Source organism: Anomaloglossus baeobatrachus, chromosome 1 (assembly GCF_048569485.1).
Source record: "Anomaloglossus baeobatrachus isolate aAnoBae1 chromosome 1, aAnoBae1.hap1, whole genome shotgun sequence".
Lineage (NCBI taxonomy): Eukaryota > Metazoa > Chordata > Amphibia > Anura > Aromobatidae > Anomaloglossus > Anomaloglossus baeobatrachus.
The window spans coordinates 586227000-586254303 of NC_134353.1; the positions used below are offsets into that span (position 1 = coordinate 586227000).

Sequence of the window (27304 nt, forward strand, 5' to 3'; positions counted from 1 at the left end):
GCTTTTTAGCTGAAACTTGCTGTTTGGTACTTTTATATTATTTTTTATTAAAACACTTTTTATACCACTGGAATAATATTCAATTTTAATAGCTTTGTAACTGAGGACCGAGTAGTGCTACCACCGGTGATCAACTTTTATGTTCTTCTCTATTCTACTGGAGGATTCCACCACAACACACCGGTTCAGCTGCCCCTGTCCAACTAGTACCTGAGAATGGCTTTATTATATGCTTGAACACCAACACATTTCGGTAAGGGCAAATTGATTCACCTATTTCACCTTTGTTAAACATCTGCTACTCTCAGATATTGCCGCATCTTTTCTTCCTCTCGATTCCCAGAGAGATTTCAACTCTTTTCTGAACTAAGATATAGATGAAAATAACAGAGAAGCAGGGAGTCATTGGCTCTCTGTCCAATCATTCTCTGTAGTCTCAAAAATATGTACAGCAGCACTTTGAAAAGCTAAAATATGTAACCATGAATATAGTAATTTTGGCAATGCATTGCTGCTATTGGAAAAAATGAGATATTTGGTTTCCAAATTGGCCAATTTATGTAAGCCCAACAGCTAACAACAAGGCATACCTCTTGTCGTTGGCTGTCGGGCTTACACAAATTGTCCAATTTGTAAACCAAGTATCTCATTTTTTCCAATAGAAGTAATGCAGTACCAAAATTCATATTTTTCATGTACATATTTCAGATTTTCTCAGTGCTGCTGTACATATTTTTGTAACTTTGTTGAATTTTCAGTGTGCACCTGTTCACACCTAGTGGATATGCTGGTCAGTCTTTTTATATTAGTATTAACTGTAGTCTGCCACATACATCTAAGCCTGAGATAGGTGGCACAAGGTTGAGACTGCAATATGCCACCTTCCCCAAGTTGTTGAAATGGCAAAACTCTGTGCGATGTGGGGAGACATAGGGAACAATTATACTTTTTGGGGCACAAGGTGGCAATGTTACTGTTTGGAGCCTAATAATGAAAAGGTGGCACAATTAGGGTACTGGGCTATTATTATTGTTTGGTCAATGCCTAACAGTACTATCAGGGGCATTATCGAGTCACAACTGAAAAAGTCTTTGTGGTGGTCTGGGTCACACAGAGAAGAAAAGTAAGAACTTGTGTCACAATATTGTTTATTACTACGCAATAAATTAATAAGCCTCAGACACTGAGAACATTTTAAACACATCCTTTTATTGCAAAACATTTGTTACATAAAGTCCCGAAATGTCTACAGCGATATTATTTATCTCTAAACACACAACCTAAAAGTGCATTGTGAATCCAGTAAACCATTTCAAAGTCATTCTCCGTAAAATATTTCTATATTTACACAGTCATTCCATGAAGCAGTTTACAGCTTGCCACAGTCATATGTTACAGCATATTGAGAGCAATATTATACACATGGCACGGACTGCTCTGTGGAATAACTGCATATGTACATTACATGTAGCTATTCAACACAACAAACAGCTAGAAATATTGTCAGGGGATGCCTTTAATACATCCTCCATTCCCTTTTTCTTAAAACCTATTGATCATTATAATATGTATAAATAAAATCCTAGTTATCTTCTATGAAATAGTATTGCAAACACTGTTCCAGACAGCAGTAGCAGCAAAGGTTCTCCTTGTCTATGGCCCGGAGAACAAGACACTCATACCTTGAAGCATTACTCCATAGTCATTGACTCAACACGTTATGATTGAGCACACGCTGAATGGCCGATAGCTCATCCTGTCACATCTGTCACCCACATACAACAGCTCTTTTCTTTTATTCCCTTGCTGATATTTCATGACATAAGGACTATTATTACAACATGAGAATGTTACACACAATATTAGATATGTGGTCCCAATTTTAGAACAAGTTGTCAAAGGATGATTAAATTTTCTTTTGGAAAATTCTAGCATAGTTTTTCTTTATTATGAGCACTGATTGGTTAGACTATTTTTGAATCCAGGTCTAGGATTGGGTAAAATAAAAAATTTCCATTGCGGACATAGCCACTAAAAACACAAGATTAAGGCTTTATATACATGGGCGTTCTGAGTTTTCCACAGTTGTAATATGGCACCTACGTGTGCTACTAATTTCATACAAATATTGTGCCATGTTCCATGGTAGGCCATATTATATACTTATTGTAGATAATATACCGTATTTTTCGGACCATAAGACGCACTTTTTTTCCCCCAAATGTTGGGGGAAAGTTGGGGGTGCGTCTTATGGTCTGACTATAAGGCTGCGGCTGGGAATGAGGGTGCTGCGGGTCATCGGGGGCACGAGCAGGCAGCAGCAGCACCTGCCGTGACCACGTGGGCCCGCTCATTACGTATGCACGCCCATCCTCCCGCCCATCTCTCAGCGCTGAAGCCGGCACTGACAGGTGGGCGGGAGGACGAGCGGGGACGCGCGCATAGCAAAGAGCCGACCGCATGATCACCCCTGGCAATTACAGCCTGGAGTGATCATGTGCGGCTGTATTCACTGCCCCCCGAGCGTCATTACCAGCGCGGGGTGCAGTGAATCAGTACACTCACCCGTCCCCGTGTGTGGAGCCGCCCCCCTGCTGCACGCGATGTCTTCCTGTCTGTGCCGGTCAGCTGATCTGTGCTGAGCTGGTCAGCTGATCGGCACAGACAGGAAGACATCGCGTGCTGCAGGGGAACGGCTCCACACACGCAGGTCATTGCCGGTGAGAGGAAGATATGATCGGTGCTGGACGGAGTGAGGAAAAGGTGAGTATAAACGTTTATTTTTTTCTCTGTGCTATAGGATACAGGCCATATACCAGGATGGTATATGAGCATGATGGGGGCATATAGGAGGATGGGAGTATATGAGCAGGCAGGATGGGGGTATATGAACAGGATGGGGGGTATGTGAACAGGATGGGGGGTATATGAACAGGATGGGGGTATATGAACAGGATGGGGGTATATGAACAGGATGGAAGTATATGAACAGGATGGGGGTATATGAACAGGATGGAAGTATATGAACAGGATGGATGGGGGAATATGAGCAGGATGGGGGGTATGTGAACAGGATGGGGGGTATATGAACAGGATGGGGGTATATGAACAGGATGGGAGTATATGAGCAGGATGGGGGTTTATAGCAGGATCATATACAAGGCAGGAGGATCATTACCAGGATGGGGTACCTTAGTAGAGAATTTGGGGACATTACCCCCATAACAGTGTCAGCAGCAGATCCTCGCCCCATAACAGTGTGTCATGACCACATTTTTTGCTTAAAGTTTTATTTTCCCATTTTCCTCCTCTAAAACCAGGGTGCGTCTTATAGTCCGGTGCGTCTTATAGTCCGAAAAATACGGTACTGATGCAGTGTGTATGAGGTCCTATATTGACGGTCATTTTTTATGTTTAATATCAGCTTCTTAGAGAATATGGTAGCAGATTCCCCTCTTTCCTTTGTATATAAACATCTGGCACCTATTTTATGCCTATTTGTTGTCGAACAAAGAAGTAGTTTTGGTCTACGGTTAATAGAAATGTGGTTTATTTTATGTTTCAGCTTACAAAGTTTCAAAGTGCATTTCTTGTATTTAGAGCCGTAATTTGAAAAAAAACAATCGTTCAAGGCCATGTACTAAGGATATAAAATAATTGATAAGTGAACTACTGTTCTTGATATTAAGAGGATATATGCGATTAGAAGAAAATTCTAGAAGCATTGAAACGTTGCCATTCTGGTCAATGGACTGTGTCTGGTTCTGCCTCTCAACCTCATGGAATTCCCAATACCAGACACAAGCTTGGATAAGAGTAGCCACTACTATTCTCATTGCAATACCTTAGTGACATAATATATATATATATATATATATATATATATATATATGTAAAAACTGCTTTATTCATTGATTCTATTACCCACATTAACAACTCAAAAAGCATTTCATTGGCATGATACGGATCATTTCCTTTTGGTATTTTGTAGAATGAAAAACAAAAACCATTGAGGTAATCTTTTTCCTGAGAACTTTTTAGTTCACAGATGCCCAAGACAAATGATTGTTTTACATTTTTTTTGGTCTTACTATTATGTACTCTGACAGAAAAAGCACAAGTGCCTTTTACTGAGCATGTCAGAGGAAAGAAACCTTTCTCAAATTAGTAAGAAGAAGAGAAAATTAACATTGATTTCACCAATTAGCCTGATTCAGAGTGATTTAAACAACACTTGTTCGATGCACACTATATTTGTTATATTATATGTATATAGAGAGTATATACTCTACACAGTATCAAGTCATCATGGCCCATATATGAATTTAAAGACACCAGAAATTAAAGTTAAAATCATATTGCATTTGAAAAAAACAAGAAATTCAACTAAAATGCAACATAAATGTTCATACAAGTTGAAAACGAATAGACAGAATATTACCTATTAAGTTAATCCAATTCTCTTGTGGGCACTTATGTGATAAGTACAATGATCTTTGTAGATAAATTATATATATGTAGTAGTTTTGTTATAGTTATGAAGTAAAAATGTCTTGTTGGGTTCGGGCTTAGAACGTCTCTGTCCTGCGCAGTGAGGCGAGGTGTATACACCTGAAACTCAACAAGCCCACTGTACATGACAGAGATGTCCAGAGCCACAATCATACAAGTGTCTGACCTTAATTTTAAAGATGACGGCGTCGAAGTCACCTGGCTGGAGCGATCAATCAAAGGGAAAGGACATTTTTGCAGACCATGACTTGGTGACTCGGACCAGTATACCGAACAGCCCTGATGACTCAGGGAAATGGTTTTCCACTCACGGAAGCAAGTTTTTATTTTATAGGTATAACAAAACCACTATCATATAGTTTAGTTTCAAACAGCATTATAATTATCAAGTAATTGACTGCAATAGTCTGGTATTAGCTTAATATTCAATTTTCTGATGTCAGGTTCCCTTTAAGCCTAAAAAAAATATATTTTTTAAATTATGTTATATAAATTTGGATATGAGACTACTTGTATAAATTTTACTTTGCAATGTCTCTGTAGATAAAACAAGTAAATTTTTCAGTATGATTTATATTTTAACAAAAATAAAAACAATATCTTTCCTAATGTACTTGGTCTTGTCTGGTATTTACTCAAACTCAAGCTGGACTGTTAAGTAATTTTAGGGATGCCTGTAAATTCCCAGCTAATATAAGTGTCTGTACTGACATGTCCGAAAAGATCCATACACTCCCCTCCTACGTAATATAAAGACACTAGAATATATTATATGCTTCTAATATATTTAGCATAATTAAATTGTATGTCATTTCATTATCTGAAGAGACCTGTCCTTGAATATACACTTATTTTATGCATAGGACCTAGTATGTATATCTGCTGTCCTTATAGGACTCATTAAACTTATATTCTAACAAATATATAGCTGCACTCTGAGACGGTAAGGCATGCAAACATTGAATATAGGAATTTGGGCATGTATTACTGCTAAGGAAATAAATTTAAAAATTGAGACAGACCATAAAAAGGCCAGTTTTATGTGGGCCCAGCAGCCAGCATCAAGGCGTACCTCTCTTTGCTGGGTCCTTATCTAAATGCCTCTTTCCGAGCTGAAGAGCCTCCAATTTTATGGGTGGGAAGGACCCTGCTAATAGGAAATTAAAAATCACCTTAATTTGGTGGAAGGAGTCTGTCAGAAGGCATCAACCTATAATCTAAAACAAAAAAACTGACGGCATTTCCTAACAGACAAATGTGAACAAGTGCAAACCAAACACAAAATATACTCTAAAGGTACCGTCACACATAACGAGATCGCTAGCGAGATCGCAGCTGAGTCACAGTTTCCGTGACGCAGTAGCGATCCCGTTAGCCATCTTGTTATGTGTGACATCTACCAGCGATCAGGCCCCTGCTGTGAGATCTCTAGTCATTGCAGAATGGTTCAGGCCATTTTCTTCAAAGGCGATGTCCTGCTGGGCAGGACACATCGCTGTGTTTGACACTGTGTGACAGGATCACAGTGACTGCTGAGATCGTTATACAGGTCGCTACTGCGACCTGTATTGTTCCGGCATCGCTGGTAAGATCTGACTGTGTGACATCTCACCTGCGACCTCCCAGCGACTTACCTACGATCCCTATCAGTTCGCATCATTTTCGGGATCGCTGGTAAGTCGTTGTGTGTGACTGGGCCTTAACAAATATACAGCTGCACCCTGAGATGATAAGATATGCAAACATCAAATATAGGAATTTTAACATGCATTACTACTAAGGAAATAAATTTAAAAATTGAGACACTTAACACTTTTTAAATTTAATTGCTTAGCTCTAATGCATGCCCAAATTTCTATATTCAATATTTGCGTACCTTAGCGTCTCAGGGTGCAGCTGTATATGTGATAGAGTATGGGATATTTCATGTTTGATTTACACCTGTTAACATTTGTCTGTTAGGAAGTGCTGTCAGTTTTTTATTTTTCATTAAAATTATAGGCCTTCAATTCAACAAACTTATGAAGCTTTGGAAATGTTTTTGCTAATCCACACCAGAATCCGTGTCAATAGGTGACATGTTTTCTAATGAATATCTATTTATCTTTTTGGAAAATATGAAGCTGTCATTTTTAGTACTTTTAATTATCTCATGATTAAATAATTATGTCTCTTATATTTTTGTGAAAATAAGAAAATACATGAATAAATAGATAAATACATTTAAAAATATACTTTTTTAAGACCATATTTGCACTATTATTTAATATCAGAATTTAACAATTGTGGTATCTTTATTAAACTTTTTTTGTACAGATGTACTTGTCCCTATACAAAATTACAACTACATTGTTTCTGGCAAACTATCTGGTCTTGTCTTGTGCAAACAATTTCCTATCTTATACTATTCTTACTCTGACAACATTATTGCTTTGTAGCAAACCATCTGCACGGGATCACCTTTAGAGCACATGGGGTTCTAATAACGTTGTCAGAAAATGACTGAACATTTGTCAACAGCTGTCCAATCATATAATATAGCTCGCTTGCTATGCCAAAATCATTATTCATTTCGACAGATATCGTGTATATTTTGGAATAACATAACCTGTGCTATTGGGATTACTTAATTTGTAATGAATGTTTTGGTATCACGTATGAGTATATATACATATATGTATATACAGTATACACTCAATATTCATAGTTATAATAGCCAGAGATTCTTCTAAACTAAATTGAAAAAGTGTCCAGCACTAAAGACAACCGATTGCAGCCATTATAACAGCATAAACAGGAAGCTGTGATGGAGGTAAGAGTCATGGGGTTGCTCAGCCAAGTAAAAAGTGTTAAAACTATTACCGTAAAAAGTCAAAGAAAGAAAGGTTGTCACTCACCCTATTGCTTAGAACCAAGTGATTTATTTCATCCAATGGAAACAGAACAATGGGGAAAGGGAGGATGCATCGAGCAGATGGACAACGGCTGACATTTTGCATGGACGGCCGCGCTTCTATGGGTCCTCTAGAACCCGTTTTGCGCGACCACCATGTGAAATGGCAGCCGTCGTCCGCCTGCTCCCCAAATCCTCCCCTTCCTCACTTTTCTGCTTCCATTGGATGAAATAAATCACTTAATTCTAAGCAGTTGCGTGAGTGCCAACTTTCCTTTCTTTGGCTTTTTATGGTAATTCTTCTAAAACCAACAAACAAGAATGTAAAGAGTTAAAATTTCAAGGTTGGTGTCTTCATTTTTTCATTTATCAATAAAGAAGTTGTCTTATAAGTTATGAGGACATACGCTGTCAATCATCCTATGCCAGAATGGAGAATTGCTGAATTATAGTATGAGAGTGACTCCTGTACTGCCAGACTTGAGCCACCTTGTATTACATGGACAACCATTTATTTGAGACCACCGCTATAATAGACCACATTCAGACATAAGACCATTACAGTTTGGTGATGGACCTGCACGTAAACCAAGAGAAATTTGCAGCTCTATTAAAAGAGGACCTGTCAGCGGGATTTTAGATTGTAAGGTAAAGACATCACTGTAATGGCGCTTTAATGCAGATTGCATTGACACCTATGTTGAAAACATCTGTCTTCTTGTTCTTCAGTAATCAGCCGTTGAAGTTGTATGTTAATGAGATGTAAGTGCAGTAGGGCAGGACACTGCACTTGGTCTTCTGCCAATCTGGGTATTCACTAGCTCCTCAGCCAGCCTCCGTTTTTTTCAGTTGTCAAAATGTCATGTAGCTGTTGTCATTTACGCAGAGCATGCACATATCAATTTCTTGACTCAATTACATCATGTGGAAGTTACTCCACATACGCCTCCCCTGGCAATGATGTCATCTGTCAAAATGTCCAGCATGCGCCGCTATTGCCATGGGAGGTGCATGTGCAGTAACTGTCACATGATGTAATTGAGCCAAGAAATCGATCTGCACATGCGCTGCGTCTGGCAATGATACCACATGTGTGATATTTTGTCCAGAGGAGTCCGGTCACTGAAAAAGCAATGACCCATCAGTCAAAAACCAGAGGCAAGTATATGTTTTAGCAAATACCCAGAATGGCAGCAGAAGAGAAAATTCAGCGTCCAGCCGCACTGCACTTAGGTCTCATTAGCCTATAATGTCAATGGGTGATTCCTGAAGAGTGAGAACATCCATTTCTTCAAAAAAGTATCAATGTAATCTGCATTATCATTTTATTTAACCTAAATGATAACTTGGAGCTCCTGTGCCCAATATACAATCTTCATCAATGATGTGCTATTGCTGGTGACTTCGTTTATGGCTTAGGGACCCTTGGGTCTCCTAGTCACAAGACCTGAATGTAATTGCTACTTCTGAACCCCCAGTAGATACACCACTACCATAAACCTTTATGGTTATTAAAGCCTTTAAAACTAGAAGAATGGTTGTCTTCAGTTTTGCCTTATCTATTATAAAGAAATGCTTACTATCAATACCTGATGCCAATAGGCAGATAAAGCATTCTCTATATACCAACAATGCACTTTTATTAAAGTCTGTTCCAACTAACATGCCAGCTAGATATTATCTAGTGATGTTAAGGTGATGGCAAGCTGTTTTATAGAGGTATGCCGGTGTGCGGGAGCCATGACTTCATTTCTGCCCTACGTGGATATATGACCACAACAGTGATTGGTGTCTCTGCTGACCTGCAAGTCTTGGATTTACTGAAATGATTTGAAGGCAAAGCTTTTTTTAATCAAATACTAAAAATAAAAATGGAATTTCTACCGCTGCGCAATTAAATAATAGTAATATGTGAACAAAGGACAGAGGGAATAGTAGCTGTGATTTCCCACTGCTTTCATAAATTACTACACGCTATTTACCAAGGTGCTGTGCTACAATTGTGCGTTTATGCTTAAGCATTCAATCTGCCTTCCTACTTTCTACTCCGAACATAAACCAAGCTTGACATATGGACTCCATTTCATAAAGAGGTTCATTTCTCAATAGCCTCATATCAGTAATCTGTTTTCTTGCAATAACTGCCCCTATATGTCCAACCTGTGATTTTTGCTTACCTGCTTGGAATTTCACCCTGTAAAAACACATCTGTCATTCCTCTACAAGGTCAGTCCTTTGGTTAGCATATTTTACAATAACTCATCTCTATAGTATACATTATAGCCCTCAAATTTTAATTTTGGGTAGGAAATGGCAATGTTCTAAGCTAAGAAACATCTTGAAAAGGAATATCGATAAATATATTTCACAAGGATCTAAAAGGTAAACCCAGTTGTTTCATAATATGCTGTATTTTTCCACGCACTTTTCTGTGCACAAATTTGGGAGGAAAATGAGGGATGTGTCTTATAATCCGAATGAAGCTGGTGCTGGGGCTGGTGGAGACGGGATCACAAGAGGCAGGGGAGATGCTGCGGGCAGTGCACTGTGCTGTAAGCTTACTGCAGGTATTGCTCTGTGCTGCGGGCAGTGAGCTGTGCTGTGATGCAGGGCGATGAGGTAGGTGCCAGCCCTGGCAGCTAATCTGAAAATGTTGGCGGCCCAGACTTCAAATAATGGTGCCCGGAGTCGGCGCATGTTCAGATGGAGCACTCGGCTCAAGATCTCATCTGTGCATGTCCCGCCTCTGGCCCATTGATCTCCCTGCAGTGGACTTAAAGAAAATGGTGCCCGGAAGTGGTGCGTTCGCAGATGAGATCTTGGCTTGTCATTGAGCCGAAAGCTCAATCTGCACACGCGCAGACTCTAGGTGCCATTTCTTTGAAGCCTGCACCGCTAATAGTTTCTGGATGTTCCTCCTGCCTCACAGTGCCCGCAGCAAGCATCCGGGACACCTGCCGCACCGCCTGCCGCATTGCCCTACTCTAGCACCGCCTCTGCCTCCTGTGACCCTGCTCCACCACTGCTGCAGCTCCCCCTCTGGTAAGACACCACTGGATTATAAAACTGACCCCATTTTTTTTTTTCCCTTTTTTTTTAGTCTAAATTTGAGGTGCACCTTATAATCTGGTGCATCTTATAAAACAAAAAATACGGTACTTTTCTAGTCATTTGAAGAGCTCTACCTATCTACATCATACAAGGTCCATAAGTTACTGTATTGACCTGTGTATGTCTGGTAAAGTATCATGTTATTATGATATAAGGAGAAACATAATTCTCAAACATTTACAGGAAACATAATGTTAAAGTTCTAGTCTATGGTCTGAAAATGCAATGTTTTCCGGCCAATTACAATATGATATTATGGTTTGGGATGTTTCCCATACTATTTCTGTCTTCTTTGTACCTTTTAAATAATCTAGAATTATAACATTTACAGTTAGTTCTGGAAATCTTTATTTCTCACAGTGTAGTGTGGTAGCTGTGACTTTTCGGCAAGATGCCCATTTTTTTTGTGCCACATTTAATTAGCCTGATAAATACAGAATGGTTTGGGTAACAGGGACAGTTTTATGGTTGGCGAGATACTTTTAGTTGATGCACAATTATACATTATTTCAGGAATTAAAAAAAATCATTATTGGAATTCAGTTCTTTAAAATCGATAGACTATTTTTAGGATTGGCCACCAATTTTAAGAAATCAATAGGAAATCCACTGCAAACAGATAACCATGCACAAAAACAATAGTTTATTGTTCATAGCATTAGGGAAATAAATGTAATTATCTGAATATAGTATTTCAATGTCATCTGAATGAATAATGAGTATGCAAAATAAATAATAGAAAGAATACATGAATAATGTGATTAGCGCTCTGGGTTATGCCAGACTTAATCCTTATGGTTTTTTCAATCGTTGTGACCATATTTGATAAAGGACTATGTTTTTGCCACTTTATACATGTATTCTGTTTTTTGAACAGCAGTCCATTGTAGATATGTGACTAGCACTTTTCACAAATATTGGCAGTGACCACAAAAGTATCAGAGAGGATGAGGTTTGTGTATGTAGAAGAGGATATAACACATCTATCCTTTATATTCTGCAGTAGTTTCTACTTGTCCAGTATATGAACACTAACCACATCATCTACAAATAGGATTTAAGACTGAACCCTGTGCATTTACTCAAGAATCAATTTACAAGTTATATTCTCTCTTTTCTGGATGGAGTTGCATGCACTAGACTTATGCCAGTACCAATAATGACTATTGATCAGTGCATAACAGTATGCAATGGATTTCCTTCATATGTATCACTGGTATAAAAATACCTTATACATTGGTATAGTATACAACTACTAAAAGTATGGCACTGTGCATTACAGAGCAAGATAAACAATAAAGGAGCCATGGCTGATACTGATTGCCAAGCAGTGCCAAGTCAGACTCCCACGGATCTATTGATGGCCTATCATAAGGGTAATAAGAAAAATAAAAATTCATAAGGGTAAATTTGGTATCAGGTAAATATTATCAGCCAAAGTCTAGTAAGTTGTAATTTCTCAATGTCTCTAAAGAGGAAAGAGAGCTCCATAGTGTGAAACCTAAATGTTCCCAACCTTGTAAGTCCTGGGTAATGTAAAGTGGAATTGTAGGGCCTTGTACTTGTTTTCCTTCCCCTTTGCCCTTCCATGATCTTTGTGCGGATCCCCCCATTGATATTGTCTAATATGGCAGTGCCAATTTAGAAAGTAGTGTTTCAAATAGAGATGAGCGAACATGCTCTGTAAAGTTCAGGGTTTTTACATAACACTGGATGTCTGGGGCTCAAACCCGAGCACAAACTTTTAAAAAAAGTCTGTGTCCGAATTCGGGTGCTGTCCATAAGCCAACCACTCGATTGAGCATCGGGGAGCTCAGGTACGCCTGGTGCTTTGCTCAGTGAGAGCCACTTCAAGTCTTTGAATTGCTCTCACTAGTGGTAACAAGAACATTTTCGGATGCTGTGTATTAAAAAAGAAAACCCAAAAACATCCCACCCTCCCCCGCAAATGCTCAGTTTATGGCTGGCTGTTTGTGGGCAAAGAGTCAAACTGCCGAATCATTGACTTTTATTATACTCGTTACTTGAGTTAAGCCCATAAGTTTGGGTTCCCATTGACTTATAAGGGGTTTGAGGTCCGGGACAAGTTCAGGTCAAGTCTGGGTCACAAAACAACCTTTTAACTAAAGTCTGGCCGAACCCGGCAAACCCAAACATACACGGGTCTTCTCATCTCTAGTTTCAATTAAAAGTTGAAAAACCATTTGAGTAAAGTGCAATTGTAACGGGATTGAATGTAACCAAACCAAATAGTTCCTAGTTCGGTCTCAACGTAACAATCATACATCAAGTTTACTCCTGATGTAAATGTACTCTGAGCTTCCGATTTCCCTAATAATTCAAGACCTTTGGATAAAGGAAAGAGTTTGATTGGAAGCTGAATCTTCTTACATGACGTATATTAATTATTTTGGTAATTAGTTAAGTACAGCTCTTTTTGAAATATATAGATCTTTAACATTTAAAAATAAAGTGTACGATCCAAGCTTGTATTACACGTACACATTCTATAGTATACCCAACTTGCAAACTGCATGTTGCATAGGGAAACACACCGTTCATAAGGAAGGATACGGGTTTTTTTTCTGAGAAACATGTTTCCAAATCACGATAGGATGATCCTCTTCTCAAAATTCACAAAGTGTATTATTGCCCTATTATATTCCCTTTTGACAGTTGAGTGTGAGGGACACAGAAAACATTCTCATTTATGTTTTATGTGAAGTGCCAAGAAAAAAAAAATGTTCTGCCCTATGACAGTAATCATAAAAAATATATTTACATTTGTCCACTACACTGCATTCATGTAAAATTAATGAAAATTCCATATTTAAAATATTTAAAAGGAAAAGTAAGCACAAATATTCTTTTCATTGTCTTTTTTTCATCTTGGAGTGTCGGCACCTTAACAATGATATAAACTGGCAGTGATTGCAAAATACAGAACCTACCATAGAAAAACAAAAACCACTGAAACAAAACAGTGAAGGTTAGCATACCATACTTCTCGCACAAACATGTATCGTCATATTATCACAGCTTTTTAAGCATGCGTTTACTGAGGCAACTGCATTGACAACACATTGTAAAAAAATAGATATTACATTACACCATAAAATTACATTCATCCTGAGCTTGCTTGACTGTGCTAGAATGCCCATGAAACACAAAAAGTTTATTTGGATATATATTTGATAGAATAACTTTCTTTCCTTATTTGTGATACAAAAGGCATATTTTCCTTTTAGTTTTTCTCATTGTAAAAAAAAGAATAGGACGCACGGTCATGTGGCACTGGAAGCTAATACGGAACAGACAGGCCGGTAATCATGCCACAATTATGTTGTCATGTTTGTTCCTTCGGTCATGATCAACAGCGTTGTTGGCAGAGCAAGATTCAGACCTGAGAGCTCCTGTTGTGGAATACATTGAACAGGACAAGAGAGGCTTCTGAACAAAGAGTAAACACAAGAGATATCAAGTACATTTTATACAGTGTGTGCTCCAATAGAAAGGTCCCTCTGCGGCGTGCAAATTATTAAACGCCTCCCGTGAAATCAGGAGACCTCATATGATGAACTCAACATTTCAATTTAGAAGAACAAAAACCTTGAAAAGAGGCTTAATACAGATGCTGAATTACATGAATCATATTATCTTGTCCAAATCCTTACGTATGAATGCGTCTTACTAAAAATTAGAAGCTATTTTGCTGCCAAATTTAACAAAGTGATTGCTTGGCAAGTGGTTGGTGGTGGTTTCTGTCCATGTTCCACATTGTGAGGTCACGGTATTGTGAAAAAAATGCTGTGGTTGGGCAACTGTTAAACAATTATTCATCCAAAGGAAAAAAAATTAGCACTAACTATGTTTGCTTTCAAAACTACGGAAGGCTGATGTTTTTGAGAGTCTCCTCATGGATAAGGTGTCACCTCGACTTTCAGGCCTCGATGACTTACTCCTTTGGAATGGATTTCTAAGGCTTGTAGTGTTACGCTGCCTATCAAGTTTATCACTTATTGAATAACTCTTCTTTGCGTGTTGGTACAACACATTGGGCTCCTCTGCAGAATAACTATTTGCCCTTTCTATTTTCGGGAATGATAAGTTATTCAAGAATGTTTTTGAAGTTGAACTTTCATGAGAAGGAAAACATTTGCTTTTTCCTTCTGTGTCAGGTTCTTCATTATCCGAACTTGGATGACTAAGTTCAGCTTCTCTTTCTGGATGACAACCACTAATATCTTCTACTTTTTCTCGGACACATCCTGGAGATGTTGACCTCTCTGCAGTGGCCTGCGGAGTGTTGTTCACACATCTGGTGTCAATACAGTCTGTAATACTTGTGTATTCTGCAGACTTTACAGGTACACAAAGATTACTATAATAGCTTTTGGATGGAGAAAACATAAAGCTTTGAGATTTTACAATTGGTGTCTCCTCTAAAACAAAAGGAGTTGTGGCAAGTAAACGACTGCTTTTTGATCGCTCTAATGTATGGTACATAGGAGGGTCTAGATCCCAGGGATTTGGTCCACTTAGCAAACTTGTATGCTCTGGAAGATACCCAATTGTGTCCATTGTTGTTCCCTCCTCATAACTAGGATTGCGACTACAACCACTGCCACAATGGGAAAAGGAACTACAGCCTCGACCTGCTCCATCAGCATGTTGATCGCCACATCCAACATTCATTGAGCTTTCTCCACAGTCTATACCAAACTGTGCCTCATCCATAGCTGAAACATATATATCTATGCAGGAGGAAGGCCTTCTAGAGTTTGGAGCTACTGACAAAGAATTAAGTGGGGAAGATGGAGGTTTCATATCTTTCGATATGGAATGTGAGCTTATAGCTCTGTGCAGACTTACTGTCCTCTCTTTAAAAAAACCTTCAAATTTTTCCAACCCACTTTTGTCCTTTAAGTTTGTTGCATAAAACGATTGACTTCTCATTCGAGGCATAAGTGTTGGAGATGTAGGAGACAATGGTTCTTCTCCAACCGGGTCTATAATATCATGTAATTTGTAAGTATTCCCTTCTTGGCTGTTAAAACTGCTTTGCCTTATTATATAGGCTGCATCAGTACAATCTGAGGAAGTTCTAGATCTTGGTTTAGTTGTCTCTACTCTTTCGACTCCAGAAAGCTTTTCCATGGCTGTAACCATTCTTCCCAACATCTCTTCAAGCTGAGCAAGTCTTATATCTACTGTTTGAAGTGATGCCTTCATGAAATGTTCCCGTTCATTTACTTCCTCAAGGCGCATGGACATATTTTCCACTCTAAGTAAATAAAGTAAAATTATAGACTTAATCAGAGCGAACAACATGAAATATAACATCAGCAACATACAGCTTATTATTATTATCTAAATTACTTTACTGAAGGAGTGTTTCATGGAGAACATGTATCAGACTTTTTAGATCTAAATTCTTGTCGACAGATAATGTACCCATTCATGCAAAATCAAAATAAGTATAAATAAGAATTCCACTTTTATTAAATAGATTACATCTGTCCTCAGTATTATTCTGCAGTCTAGTAAAAGCATTTCAATACAATTCTTACATTGTTGATAAAATTCAATTTATCCCTCTAATTGCAAATGCTGGCTTTCAGAGCTTGTCTACTGTCAGTCAATATGAAAACTTCAGCTACGGCATTTAAATAAATATATTAGCTATTATTAAAAAGGAGAAGGACATGTATGTTTAAGGTTCTATAGAGGCATTGTTATTTGTTAGTATTTCCATTACTGGGTGAAAAAAAACCGTAAAACAGCTTGGAACCTAAACATTTTTGGGGAAAGCTTATGGTAGGGGAAATGTTGCACTTGGCAATTATCAAAATATTTGGGAGGACAGAGAAAATAGTAGTCATCTTTACATCTTTTACATTGAAAGGCACTTCCATCTTTATAAAATGTCAATAAGAGTAGAGATTCTAAAATGGTCCGATTATGCAAGGTACTAATGGCAAGAACAATATTGAAATTGAAAACAAGATAAGAGAATTTAAATGATAAAGCATATTGAAAGGTAACTACTAGGGGTGATCGAACATCACAAATATTCAGCAATATTCGGCTTTGAGAATATTCGACGAATAGGTCACCACTATGCAAATATTCCATGCGCAATGTAAGTCTATGGGAAGCCCCAATATTTGCTATTCGGCAACTATTCGGGTTTCCTATAGACTTACATTGGGCATCGAATATTCGCAAATAGTCGAATAGCGGCGACCTATTCGTCGAATATGATCATCTCTAGTAACTATGTAACTTGAGAGAGAATTTGGGGATTTCATTAAAGCAATGCAGTTTTATTATTTAGGAACTATACCAATCTACTGGATAGGTTTTAAATATTTCATTTTTTACATTACATAGAAAATGGTACCTGTATGTAGAATCAACATTTTTAATTATTTAAATATTTCAGCTAATCATAGACAGATTATGCATGCTTGATACTTAAAAGTTTTAGTATCAAGATGAAGTTTAAATAATGATTTAAACATCTAAAATGGTCTTGTATGTTTCTATACTTTACTTTTACAACATGTTAGTCAGTTATCTAAAATGTCTAGAAAACAGAGCTAAAAATGAGTGCTGTTCTTCTCCTCTTCTCAGTAATGTCATTGATCTTCAGATCCTCCGGGTCAAGCTGTGCTTCCCATTGCCACAAAATTATTTTTACAATGTAAGCCTATGTCATGTCAGCACGTGCCTTCATAGGCTTACATTGTAAAAGAGACCTCTGACTTGTGCATCGTGCATATAGTGATCCAGAAAGTCTGGAGACCTGACGTCACTCAGAAGCAAAGCAGAGTGGCAGTGTATACAGGAGATAGCGCCAGTACGTGAGTATATTAATACTAGAGATGAGCCACCCCCCTAGTGTTCGAGTTCGGTTCGGCGAACGGCGGGTGTGTTCGTCGCACGTTCGACGAACACCTTTGAACCCCATTGAAAACAATGGCAGGCAAACACAAACACATCCAAACACATTATACATATACATATACAGTTAATAATAAACATTGTCATTATACTTACAGGTCCCGGCGACGCGTCCTGCAGACTCTGTCTCCCGCCGTTTCTACTTCAGGTCATCACTGTGCCCTCCCGGTAATCAGCACTGATAATAGGCCCTTCCGTGACGTCATAGCATGTGACCAGTCACGTGTGTATTATCTCATTGGCTACAGACTGGTCACATGGCTATGATGTCATGCTAGGTCCTGTCAGTGCATCACTCTGGTACGCGGTGCTCGAGCATCTCCATGTACCGGCGAGATGCTTGGGCACATGCTTGGCTCCCCGTTCCTGCATGTCGGTGCTCTTTACAGAGCCAGTCCACATGCAGGGACTGGATGCCACAGCTGGTGAATAGCAGCGCCGGGAATCAGGTGATCGGAGATCACCATTGCTATAGTAACCCGCCTGTCAGGTTACTATTGCAACGGTGGCAGCGGTGACGTCACCGCTTACCAACTTGCAGCCTCTGTTCACTCACTGAGTGATTAGACTGCATTAGACTGCATTGCACTGATTGAAATAAAGAACGCCCCTCCGCAGCAATCCTGGGTCAAGGGTCCCGCGCCGTCCAGTCCGGATCCAATATCATCTGATCGGTTTGCTGAAAGGCAAAGCGATCTGATGATGTGTCAGGTTCAAGGGCCTGAATCACATGACACATCAGCTGATTGTATAAACGGCTTTTATACAATCAGCTGATGTATCAGTGCAAAAAAAACCCCAAACTACACACTTCTGTGCAGACTCCCGTCCGACGGCATCAGCTGATAGTTTAGCCGGCCGGGCAGTAAAAAGCTGACCTCACCGCTCGACTTATAGTGTCAGCTGATTCCGTCAGGTGACCGCATCAGCTGATCATCGCTAGGTCTGAGAGAGAGGAGAGAGAATAGAGGAGAAAGAAGAGAGGAGAGACAGAGGAGAGAGAGAGGAGAGAGAGAGAGGAGAGAGAGGGGAGAGAGAGGGGAGAGAGAGGGGAGAGAGAAATAAGAAGAGAGGAGAGAAGAGGAGAGGAGAGAGAAGAGAGGGGAGAGAGAGAGGAGAGAGAGAGGAGAGAGAAGAGAGAGACGAGAGAGAGAGGAGAGAAAGAAAGAGGAGAGGGAGAGAGGACAGAGAAGAGAGAGAGAGAGAGGAGAGAGAAAGAGAAGAGAGAGAAGAGAGGAGAGAAGAGAGAGAAGAGAGAGAGAAGAGAGGAGATAGAGAAGAGAGTGAGCGAGAGAAGAGAGAGAGAGAAGAGAGAGGAGAGAGAGAGGTGAGAGAGAGGAGAGAGAGAGGAGAGAGGAGAGAGAAGAGAGAGAGATGAGAGAGAGAAGAGAGAGAGAAGAGAGAGAGAGAGGAGAGAAGAGAGAGAGAAGTGAGAGAGGAGAGAGTAGAGAGAGAGAGACCATCACCGCACACACCCCGACACTACCACAAACATCATCATCCCCGCACAAACCCCAATACTACCGCAAACATCATCATCCCCGCACATACCACGACACTACCGACCCCATCGACAACATTCCCGCACACACCCTGACACTACCGCACTCATCATCATCACCGCACACACCCCGGTACTACCACATTCATCATCATCACCGCACACACCCCGGCAGTACCGCACCTATTTTCATCCCCGCACACACCCTGACACTACCGCGCACTCATCATCATCCCCGCACACACCCCGATACTACTGCACACATCATCCCCACACACACCCCGACACTACTGACCCCATCGACATCCCCGCACACACCCTGACACTACCGCACTCATCATCATCACCGTAAACCCCCCGGTACTACCGCACTCATCATCATCACCGCACACACCCCGGCAGTACCGCACCTATCATCATCCCCGCACACACCCTGACACTACCGTGCACTCATCATCATCACCGCACACACCCCAACACTACCGCACTCATCATCATCACCGCACACACCCCGATACTACCACACTCATCATCATCACCGCACACACCCCGGCAGTACCGCACCAATCATCATCATCGCACCCACCCCGGCAGTACCGCCCCCATCATCATCCCCACACTCACCCCGGCAGTACCGCCTCCATCATCATCCCCTCACACACCCCAGCACTACCACACACATCATCATCACTGCACACACCCCGGCACTACCGCACACATCATCATCACCGCACACACAAGCACTACCGCACACATCATCCCCGCACACACGGAGGCACTACCTGAGTGAAGTCTCCAGTGACAGCGTGGCTCACTTCAGTTGCTGCGTGGAGTTGACACCGAACGGTTGTGTTCTACGGCGCTCCCTGTCAGGTTCATGTAGCAGAGCTGAAAGCTCGTGTGGATTACTTCGGACCTGCATGTGTGTTTGGGGATTAATAAAGTGGTAACAGAGGGGTTTTTTTGTCTTTTATTCAAAATAAAGGATTTTTCGTTGTGTGTATTTATTTACTTTCACCTACAGGTTAATCATGGAAGGTATCTCGGTGGAGATGCCTGTCATGATTAACCTAACCTTATTACACCTTTTACCACCACTCCAGGGCAATTCGGGATGAGCCGGGTAGAGTCCCGGGACTGTTGCATCTAATTGATGCGGCAATTCCGGGCGGCTGCTGGCTGATATTGGTAGCGTGGTGGGCTCCCCATCCTGACAACACGAGCCTCCAGCCGTGTGGCTTTATCTTGGCTGGTATCAAAATTGGGGGGAACCGCAGTTTTTTTTTTAATTATTTATTTATTTATTTTACTGCACGATATAGACCCACCTGTCGGCGGCTGTGATTGGTTGCAGTGAGACAGCTGTCACTCAGCATGGGGCGTGTCTGACTGCAACCAATCATGGGCGTCGGTGGGCGGGGAAAGCAGGGAATACCAGATTGAATAATGAGCGGCAACCATTTTCAAAAGAGGAAAAGCCGCTGGAGCTTTTTGACAGCCGTGCAGCTGATCGGTAAGTAGGAAAGAGTGAGGGATTGTGCTGGGGACGCAGGACGCATGCAAATACACAACGTGTGCACATAGCCTTACTGTGAAAAGCCACTCTTTTGGTGATCGAACCGTTATCGAACATTAACTCGAACTGTCGAACGTGAAGCAAATCGTTCGAGTTCGTCGAACAACTCGAACATCGCCCAAAACAACTCGAATTTGAAATTGGCGAACGGTTCGATTTGAACATCACTCATCTCTAATTAATACACTCACACTACACTATATACACATCTGCACAGATTTAATGAAATAAAAAATATTAACGGGAGTGGTTATTTAATCCCTTCTCAACTTATTACATACCAGTATGTCATAGGTGATGTGTTTCCCTTTAATGTGGACTTATGGGGTGAACCCACATTTCCACCGTATATGCCAGCTGATCTGATCATTCAGCATATGCAGCTAACAGGCTTGGTTGGATCCAAGAACCATTTGCGCTTGTTATCTGGCTAACTCCCGCTGTCAATCTCTGGCAGCGGGATTTAATGTGCTGCTGTGTGGAGGAAACTATTCCCCACCCCCATTGGGAGTCCCCTGATGTAATCATGGGGTGCTGATTGTCATAACAGCTGGGGGTAATCTGATGATCCTTGTCACTGTCATGACAAACTTCCTGTGAATGCTGGCTGAGCGCCGGTATTCCCAGGAGATCAGTGTTTCTGCTGTACAGGACGGTGCTGAAGCATGGCTCTGAAAAGCAGAAGTGATTGGAAAGTGTCAGTTTCAAGTCCCCTAAGAGGACTAGTAAAAACAAGACAAAGTGTAAATAAAAAGTTTTTAAAAATTTGGAAAATTAAAAAAAAAAAACACACAAAAGTTCACCTTACCTCCCCCTTTTGCCCTATTGAAAATAAAATAAAAAAACAAAACACGTATTTGGCATCGCCGTGTTCAAAAATTCCAGATTTATCAAAATATAAAATAAATTCATCCAATCGGTAAAGAGAGTAACGAGAAAAAAACCCCAAATGCAAGAATATCGGTTTTTGGTCACTGCAACATTGTAATAAAATGCAATAAGAATCCTGTTTATCCAGAGAGGTTATAATTAAAAACATCAACTCAGGACACAAAAATAGGCCATCACACAGCCCCAGACACCAAAAAATTAGAACGCTATGGCTATGGTGACAAAAGCACAATTCTTTTTTTTGACAAATTTCTGATTTTTTTTTTCCAGGTCAGTTTTACCATATAGTGAACAAGTTAAATAAAAAAACAAAAACACATTGTGGAATTGCATTTTTTTTTTTTTTACAATTTTACCGCACTTGGAATTTTTGTCCCATTTTCCAATACAATATGTGGCAGAATGAATGGTGTCATTGAAAAGTATAACTCATCCTTCAAAAAACAAGCCCTCAAATGGCTATATTGATGAAAAATAAAAAAGTTATGGCTCTTGGAAGAAAGGGAGAAAAAAAATATCGGAAAATTGCCGGGTGGGAAGGGGTTAATCAGAATATTTGAATACTACACTGAAATGGAGACCTTTATAAAATAAAGGCGGTTTTAGTTCATTTCTGAACCTTGTTACAGAGGTCTCTATTTCAGTGTATTATTGAAAGCAACAATCCAGTATTTTGTTTTTTTAAATTTCAGCACTGGAGTAATGCTTTAAATCTAACCCCCACTACCCCTCCGGCATTTTAATTTGTTTTTAGCATTGCTCAAGTACTGTAGGTCTCCGGCACTTTGTGACCTGCACGCAGCTCTAGTGTTTAATGGAGTGCACTGGAGGTCACAAATCAATACGAGTCTATGAGAGCCTCGTTCTGGCTGTCCTAGACTTGTATTGAGAGCTTGTGACATAACGTCTGACTTCTGACCAGAGAGCACATGTACACTCCACCAAGATGTTGCCTTTGGTTGGATTCGACAGAAAGGCTCTCTTCAGTGTTGGTCATGATTAGGGATGGGCGAACCTGAACTGTAAAGTTCGGTGTCCGTACCGAACACATGGTGTTCGTGCACACGACCCCAAACACGAGCTTTCTGGGATTTCAGTGTTACAGTTCGTGTAACCGTTCGGGCCCAGGAGTTGTTAAAAAAAAGCATGTTATTAAACAAACATTATGATCATACTTAAGGGTGCTTTACACGCTGCGACATAGCTAGCGATTGCTAGCGATGTCGAGCGCGATAGCACCTGCCCCCGTCGTTGGTGCGATATGTGGTGATTGCTACCATAGCGAACATTATTGCTACGGTAGCGTCACACGCACATACATGTGCAGCGACGTCGCTGTGACCGCCGAACAATCCCTCCCTCAAGGAGGAGGTGCGTTCAACGTCACAGCGACGTCACCGCGACGTCACTAAGCGGCCGGCCAATAGAAGTGGAGGGGCGGGGATGAGCGGGACGTAACATCCCGCCCACCTCCTTCCTTACGCATTGCCAGTGGATGCAGGTAAGGAGATGTTTGTCGTTCCTGGGGTGTCACACAGTGATGTGTGATGCCGCAGGAACGAAGAACAACATCGTACCTGTAGCAGCAGCGATATTAAGGAAAGGAGCGACGTGTCAACGATCACCGTTTTTGAACGATTTTGCGATCGTTGATGGTCGCTCCTTGGTGTCACACGTTGCGATGTCGCTACTGGTGCCGGATATGCGTCACTAACGACGTGACCCTGACGATATATCGGTAGCGATGTCGCAGCGTGTAAAGCACCCTTTACAGGTCCTGCAACGTCCTGCAGACTCTTTCTCCTGGCGTTTCTGCTAACGCGTCCGTCTGATCGTTGCTGTTCCCCCCGGTAAGCACCTCTGGCTAAAAGGGCCTGCCATGACCGTGATGTCATACCCATGTGACCAGTCATGTGTGAATGTTGTATTACCTCATTGGCTACAGACAGGTCACGTGAGTATGACGTCATCACAGGTCCTGGCACGCCGTGATGCAAGTGTCACAATCTCCCGACGGCAGCGGCTCAGCTGCATGTATTTCCACAGCTTAGGCGGTGCTGTCGGGAGAGTGGGGTGATGCACTGCGAGACGTAAGTGCAATCATCACTGTCAGCCTGCTGCATCGCTCTGACCAGAACTATGTAGCAGACATAACGTGGCTCTCTGTGCTTCTCACTGTGTATAGCCTGTCTATGCACAAGATGAAGCAGAGTTGACATTGTTCTTTGCGTCTCACTGTGCATGCTTCTCACTGTGTATAGACTGTGTCTGTACAGAGTGATGAAGCTGACATGGCTGTCCCTGTGGATTACGTCAGACTAAGGATTTTTTTTATAATAAAGGTGGAGTCTCTAATTCATTTTTCTCTGTGTTGTGTCTTTTTTGTGTGTTTCCTAGAAATTCATGGTGGCCATGTCTATTTTGGCGTGACACCATGAATTTCGGGCTTAGTACCATCTGAAAATACAAAGCTAGTATTAACCCCTTTATTACCCAGCGAGCCACCTCCATCATGGCTGCTGGACGAGCCTGGTAAAATGCCTGGAAATGGCGCTAAGAAACAATGCACCATTTCCAGGAGTGACTGTGGGCTGCCGAGAATCTCAGCCCCCAGCTGCCCGGCTTTACCTGACTGGCGATCAAAATACAGCGGGAGCCCACGCATTTTTTTTTTTTAATTATTTTTATTAATAAAAAAAAAAATTAAAGGGCTTCCCTGTATTTTGATTGCCAGCCAAGGTAACACCAGGCAGACGGGGGTGGCAACCCGTAGCCGTCTGCTTTATCTGCGCTGAGAATCAAAAATACTGCGGAGCGCTACGTCATTTTTTTGAATGATTTATTTTTACAGTACTGTGATGTCAGGCAATCAAAATACAGGGAAGCCCATTTTTTTTAGTTATTTAAATAAATAATTAAAAAAAAATGCATGGGCTCCCGCTGCATTTTTTGTATTCCTATCTAAGGGTAAACCAAGCAGTTACTGGCTGCTAACCCCAACTGCTTGGAGTTACCTTCACTGGCAATGGAAAATCCAGGGAAGCATTTTTTTAAAATTTTTTTGCCAAAAAACTAAAAAACAAAAGGACGTGGGCTTCGCCATATTTTTGTATGCTAGCCAGGTACAGCAGGCAGGTACAGGTTGCCCCCAACCCCCAAATGCCTATTTGTACTTGTCTGGGAACTAAAAATATAGGGAATACCTTTTTTTTAATTATTTCATGAATTTCATGAAATAATTAAAAAAAAAACGACATGGGCTTCGCCCCATTTTTGTGTCCGGCCAGATACAACTAGACAGCTGGGGATTGGAATCCGCAGCGCAGGTTGGCCCAAGCTTTCTGGGCCCTCCCCCGCTGAAAATTGCAGTCCGCAGCCGCACCCAGAAAATGGCGCTTTCATAGAAGCGCCATCTTCTGGCGCTGTATCCAACTCTTCCAGTGGTCCTGATGGCGGGTGGCACGCTGGGTAATAAGGGGTTAACACTAGCTTTGTTTTACTAGCTAGTATTAAGCCAGAGATTCTTAATGTCAGGCAAGTTTCAGCCAACCATTAAGAATCTCCAATAAAGGGTTAAAAAAAAGACACCACACAAAGAAAAAAATACTTTATTAAAAAATAAATACACAGACACACTCAGGGACTCCATGTTTATTACTCCCTCTAACCCGTCCATGATCCTGGTCTTCTGTCTTCTTTCTCCTTCAGCCCATGCAGCTCTGCTACATCAGACAGCACTGCATAGGAGGAAGAATGCTGCTGCTCCCCGTGCAGTCTAATCACTCAGTGAGTGAGCAGAGGCTGCGGGTTGGTAAGTGGTGACATCACCGCTGGCACCGTTGCAATAGTAACCTGACAGGCGGGTTACTATAGCAATGGTGATCTCCGATCACCTGATTCCCAGCACCGCTATTCACCGACTGTGGCAGCCAGTCCCTGCATGTGGGCTGACTCTGTAAAAAGCACCAACATGCAGGGACGGGGAGCCCAGCATGTACCCAAGCATCTTGCCAGTACACAGCACTTGACGAGCATACTGAGTACGGAGATGCTCAGGTGAGCACCGCGTACCGGAGAGATGCACTGACAGGACCTAGCATGACGTAATAGCCATGTGACCGGTCTGTAACCAATGAGATAACACTCACATGACTGGTCAAATGCTATGATGTCACAGAAGGTCCTATCATCAGTGCTGGTTATCGGGAGGGCACAGCAATGATCGGAAGGAGAAGCGGCGGGAGACAGAGTCTGCAGGACGCGTCGCGGGACCTGTAAGTATAATGACAATGTTTATTATTAACTGTATTCTTTAGTTTACAGCTCCCCGCCCCATCACATAACTGTAAAGTCCAAGTTCGGTGTTCGGACTCAAGTTTGCGTTATATCAGAACCCGAACTAGAACTTTACAAAATGATGTGGTGAGTCTCCCAAACACTGAACATTGGGGAGTTCGCCCATCCCTAGTCATGATGCAAGGTTGGAGTTGATCATTGACTTATAGGGTACTAACTTCTCCTAGGTGGTACTTGCAAGATGATGTCTTTCGTGTTGCAGGAAAGCTAATTTACATATTTTACTCCTATGGGGTACTGCAAATAAGTTTTATACTTGGTCTCTTTAAAAGATCCAATAACTTACTCACTTGCTGTGCTCTGTAAGCACAAATGGGAGGATTACTTAATACTATTTGCTCAAATGTCATTTGTTGTAAATGTCATCCGAGTGGGTGCTGGTGTGGAGCTCCCTCTGGTGGCCAGGAAAGGTAATGAAGCTGAGTTTGAATCTGTGACTCAAACAGGTGTTGGAATTAATTAGGAATCCAGGAAGTCCTATTGCAGACCAGCCTGGTGTATTTAGGAGAGCAGTTTCTGCTTGGCTGCCACCAGTGATAAATGTTCCTTCTGCCTCTTAAGATGGCTTGGAGTTGGTCCTTCAGTTTCCTCTATTTATCTTGCGCCAGAAATCACTCCAGATAAGTCTGCTGGTTTTTCTTTGCCAAATTGCTGGTTTTGCACCTACGGGTGTTTGTGTTTTTATTTTCATTTTGTTCTGTGTTTGTTTTCTTGTATGTGAGGATCTGTCTCTCTGCTATTTTTGAGAGGGCAGTTCCTTCTGCAACAAAGGGAGTTTCTCCCTGTTCTGATTTTGATTATTTGCGCTTTTGAATTCCATTTATTCTGTGATTTTGTTTGTTCCCAATATATCTGCAGTTCTGTTTAAAGTGTCTGGCACAAGAGTACCTGATATAGTGGGGGAAGGCCGAGTGGTCTTAGGGCTTTTTTTCTATCAGGAGTTTGGTATTTTTTGCAGGGTTTTTTGCTGGATGCAATCAGTTTTCTTTCCTGTCCTGTTGTATCTATTAAGTCGGGCCTCACCTTTGCTAATCTATATTTTCTATCTTTTCTATCTATGTATTGTGTTTTCTTACATCAACGTTGTTATATGTTGGGGGCTTGCTATTCCTTTGGGGACTGCTCCAAGGCAAGTTAGGATTCCTCATTTCTATCTTTGAGGTGCAGCAAGCTTCTCCGGCAGTGACGGACGAGATGTCTAGGTGTGTTAGTAACATCCCACTGCTACTTCTAGACTTCTAGTGTTGTCCAATGGATAGGGGATTGCGGTCAGCTTAGTTTCCAACTACTCTTGTAGTTTTTGTTTTTTTCCTGATTGATGGGAATTTTTGTGATCATCCACGGTCACCAGTTCATAACAGTCATTATAACCAGAGAGTGGTTGGGGGGTGACTCAACACGAAATCTATACTTTCACTATTTGCAAAGATCCCATATGCCCTCTCTAATGTCTTTTTGCTTCTACCTAAGACACCTGTCAGTTCCCCTGCTCCTTTTC

At 41.2% G+C, this 27304-nt stretch overlaps 1 protein-coding gene across 2 annotated transcripts in view; it reads right to left on the minus strand.

Annotated features, from left to right (window-relative positions):
- Positions 1-7669: 7669 nt before the first annotated feature.
- TRPM3 (transient receptor potential cation channel subfamily M member 3) overlaps positions 7670-27304 on the minus strand; it is a 714819-nt gene continuing 695184 nt past the window's right edge. For both annotated transcript variants that reach the window (XM_075317925.1, XM_075317917.1), the window contains one exon: positions 7670-15800. In XM_075317925.1, the coding sequence (XP_075174040.1) occupies positions 14378-15800 (1423 nt within the window). In that variant the 3' untranslated portion in view covers positions 7670-14377. The remainder of the gene's footprint in view (positions 15801-27304) is intronic.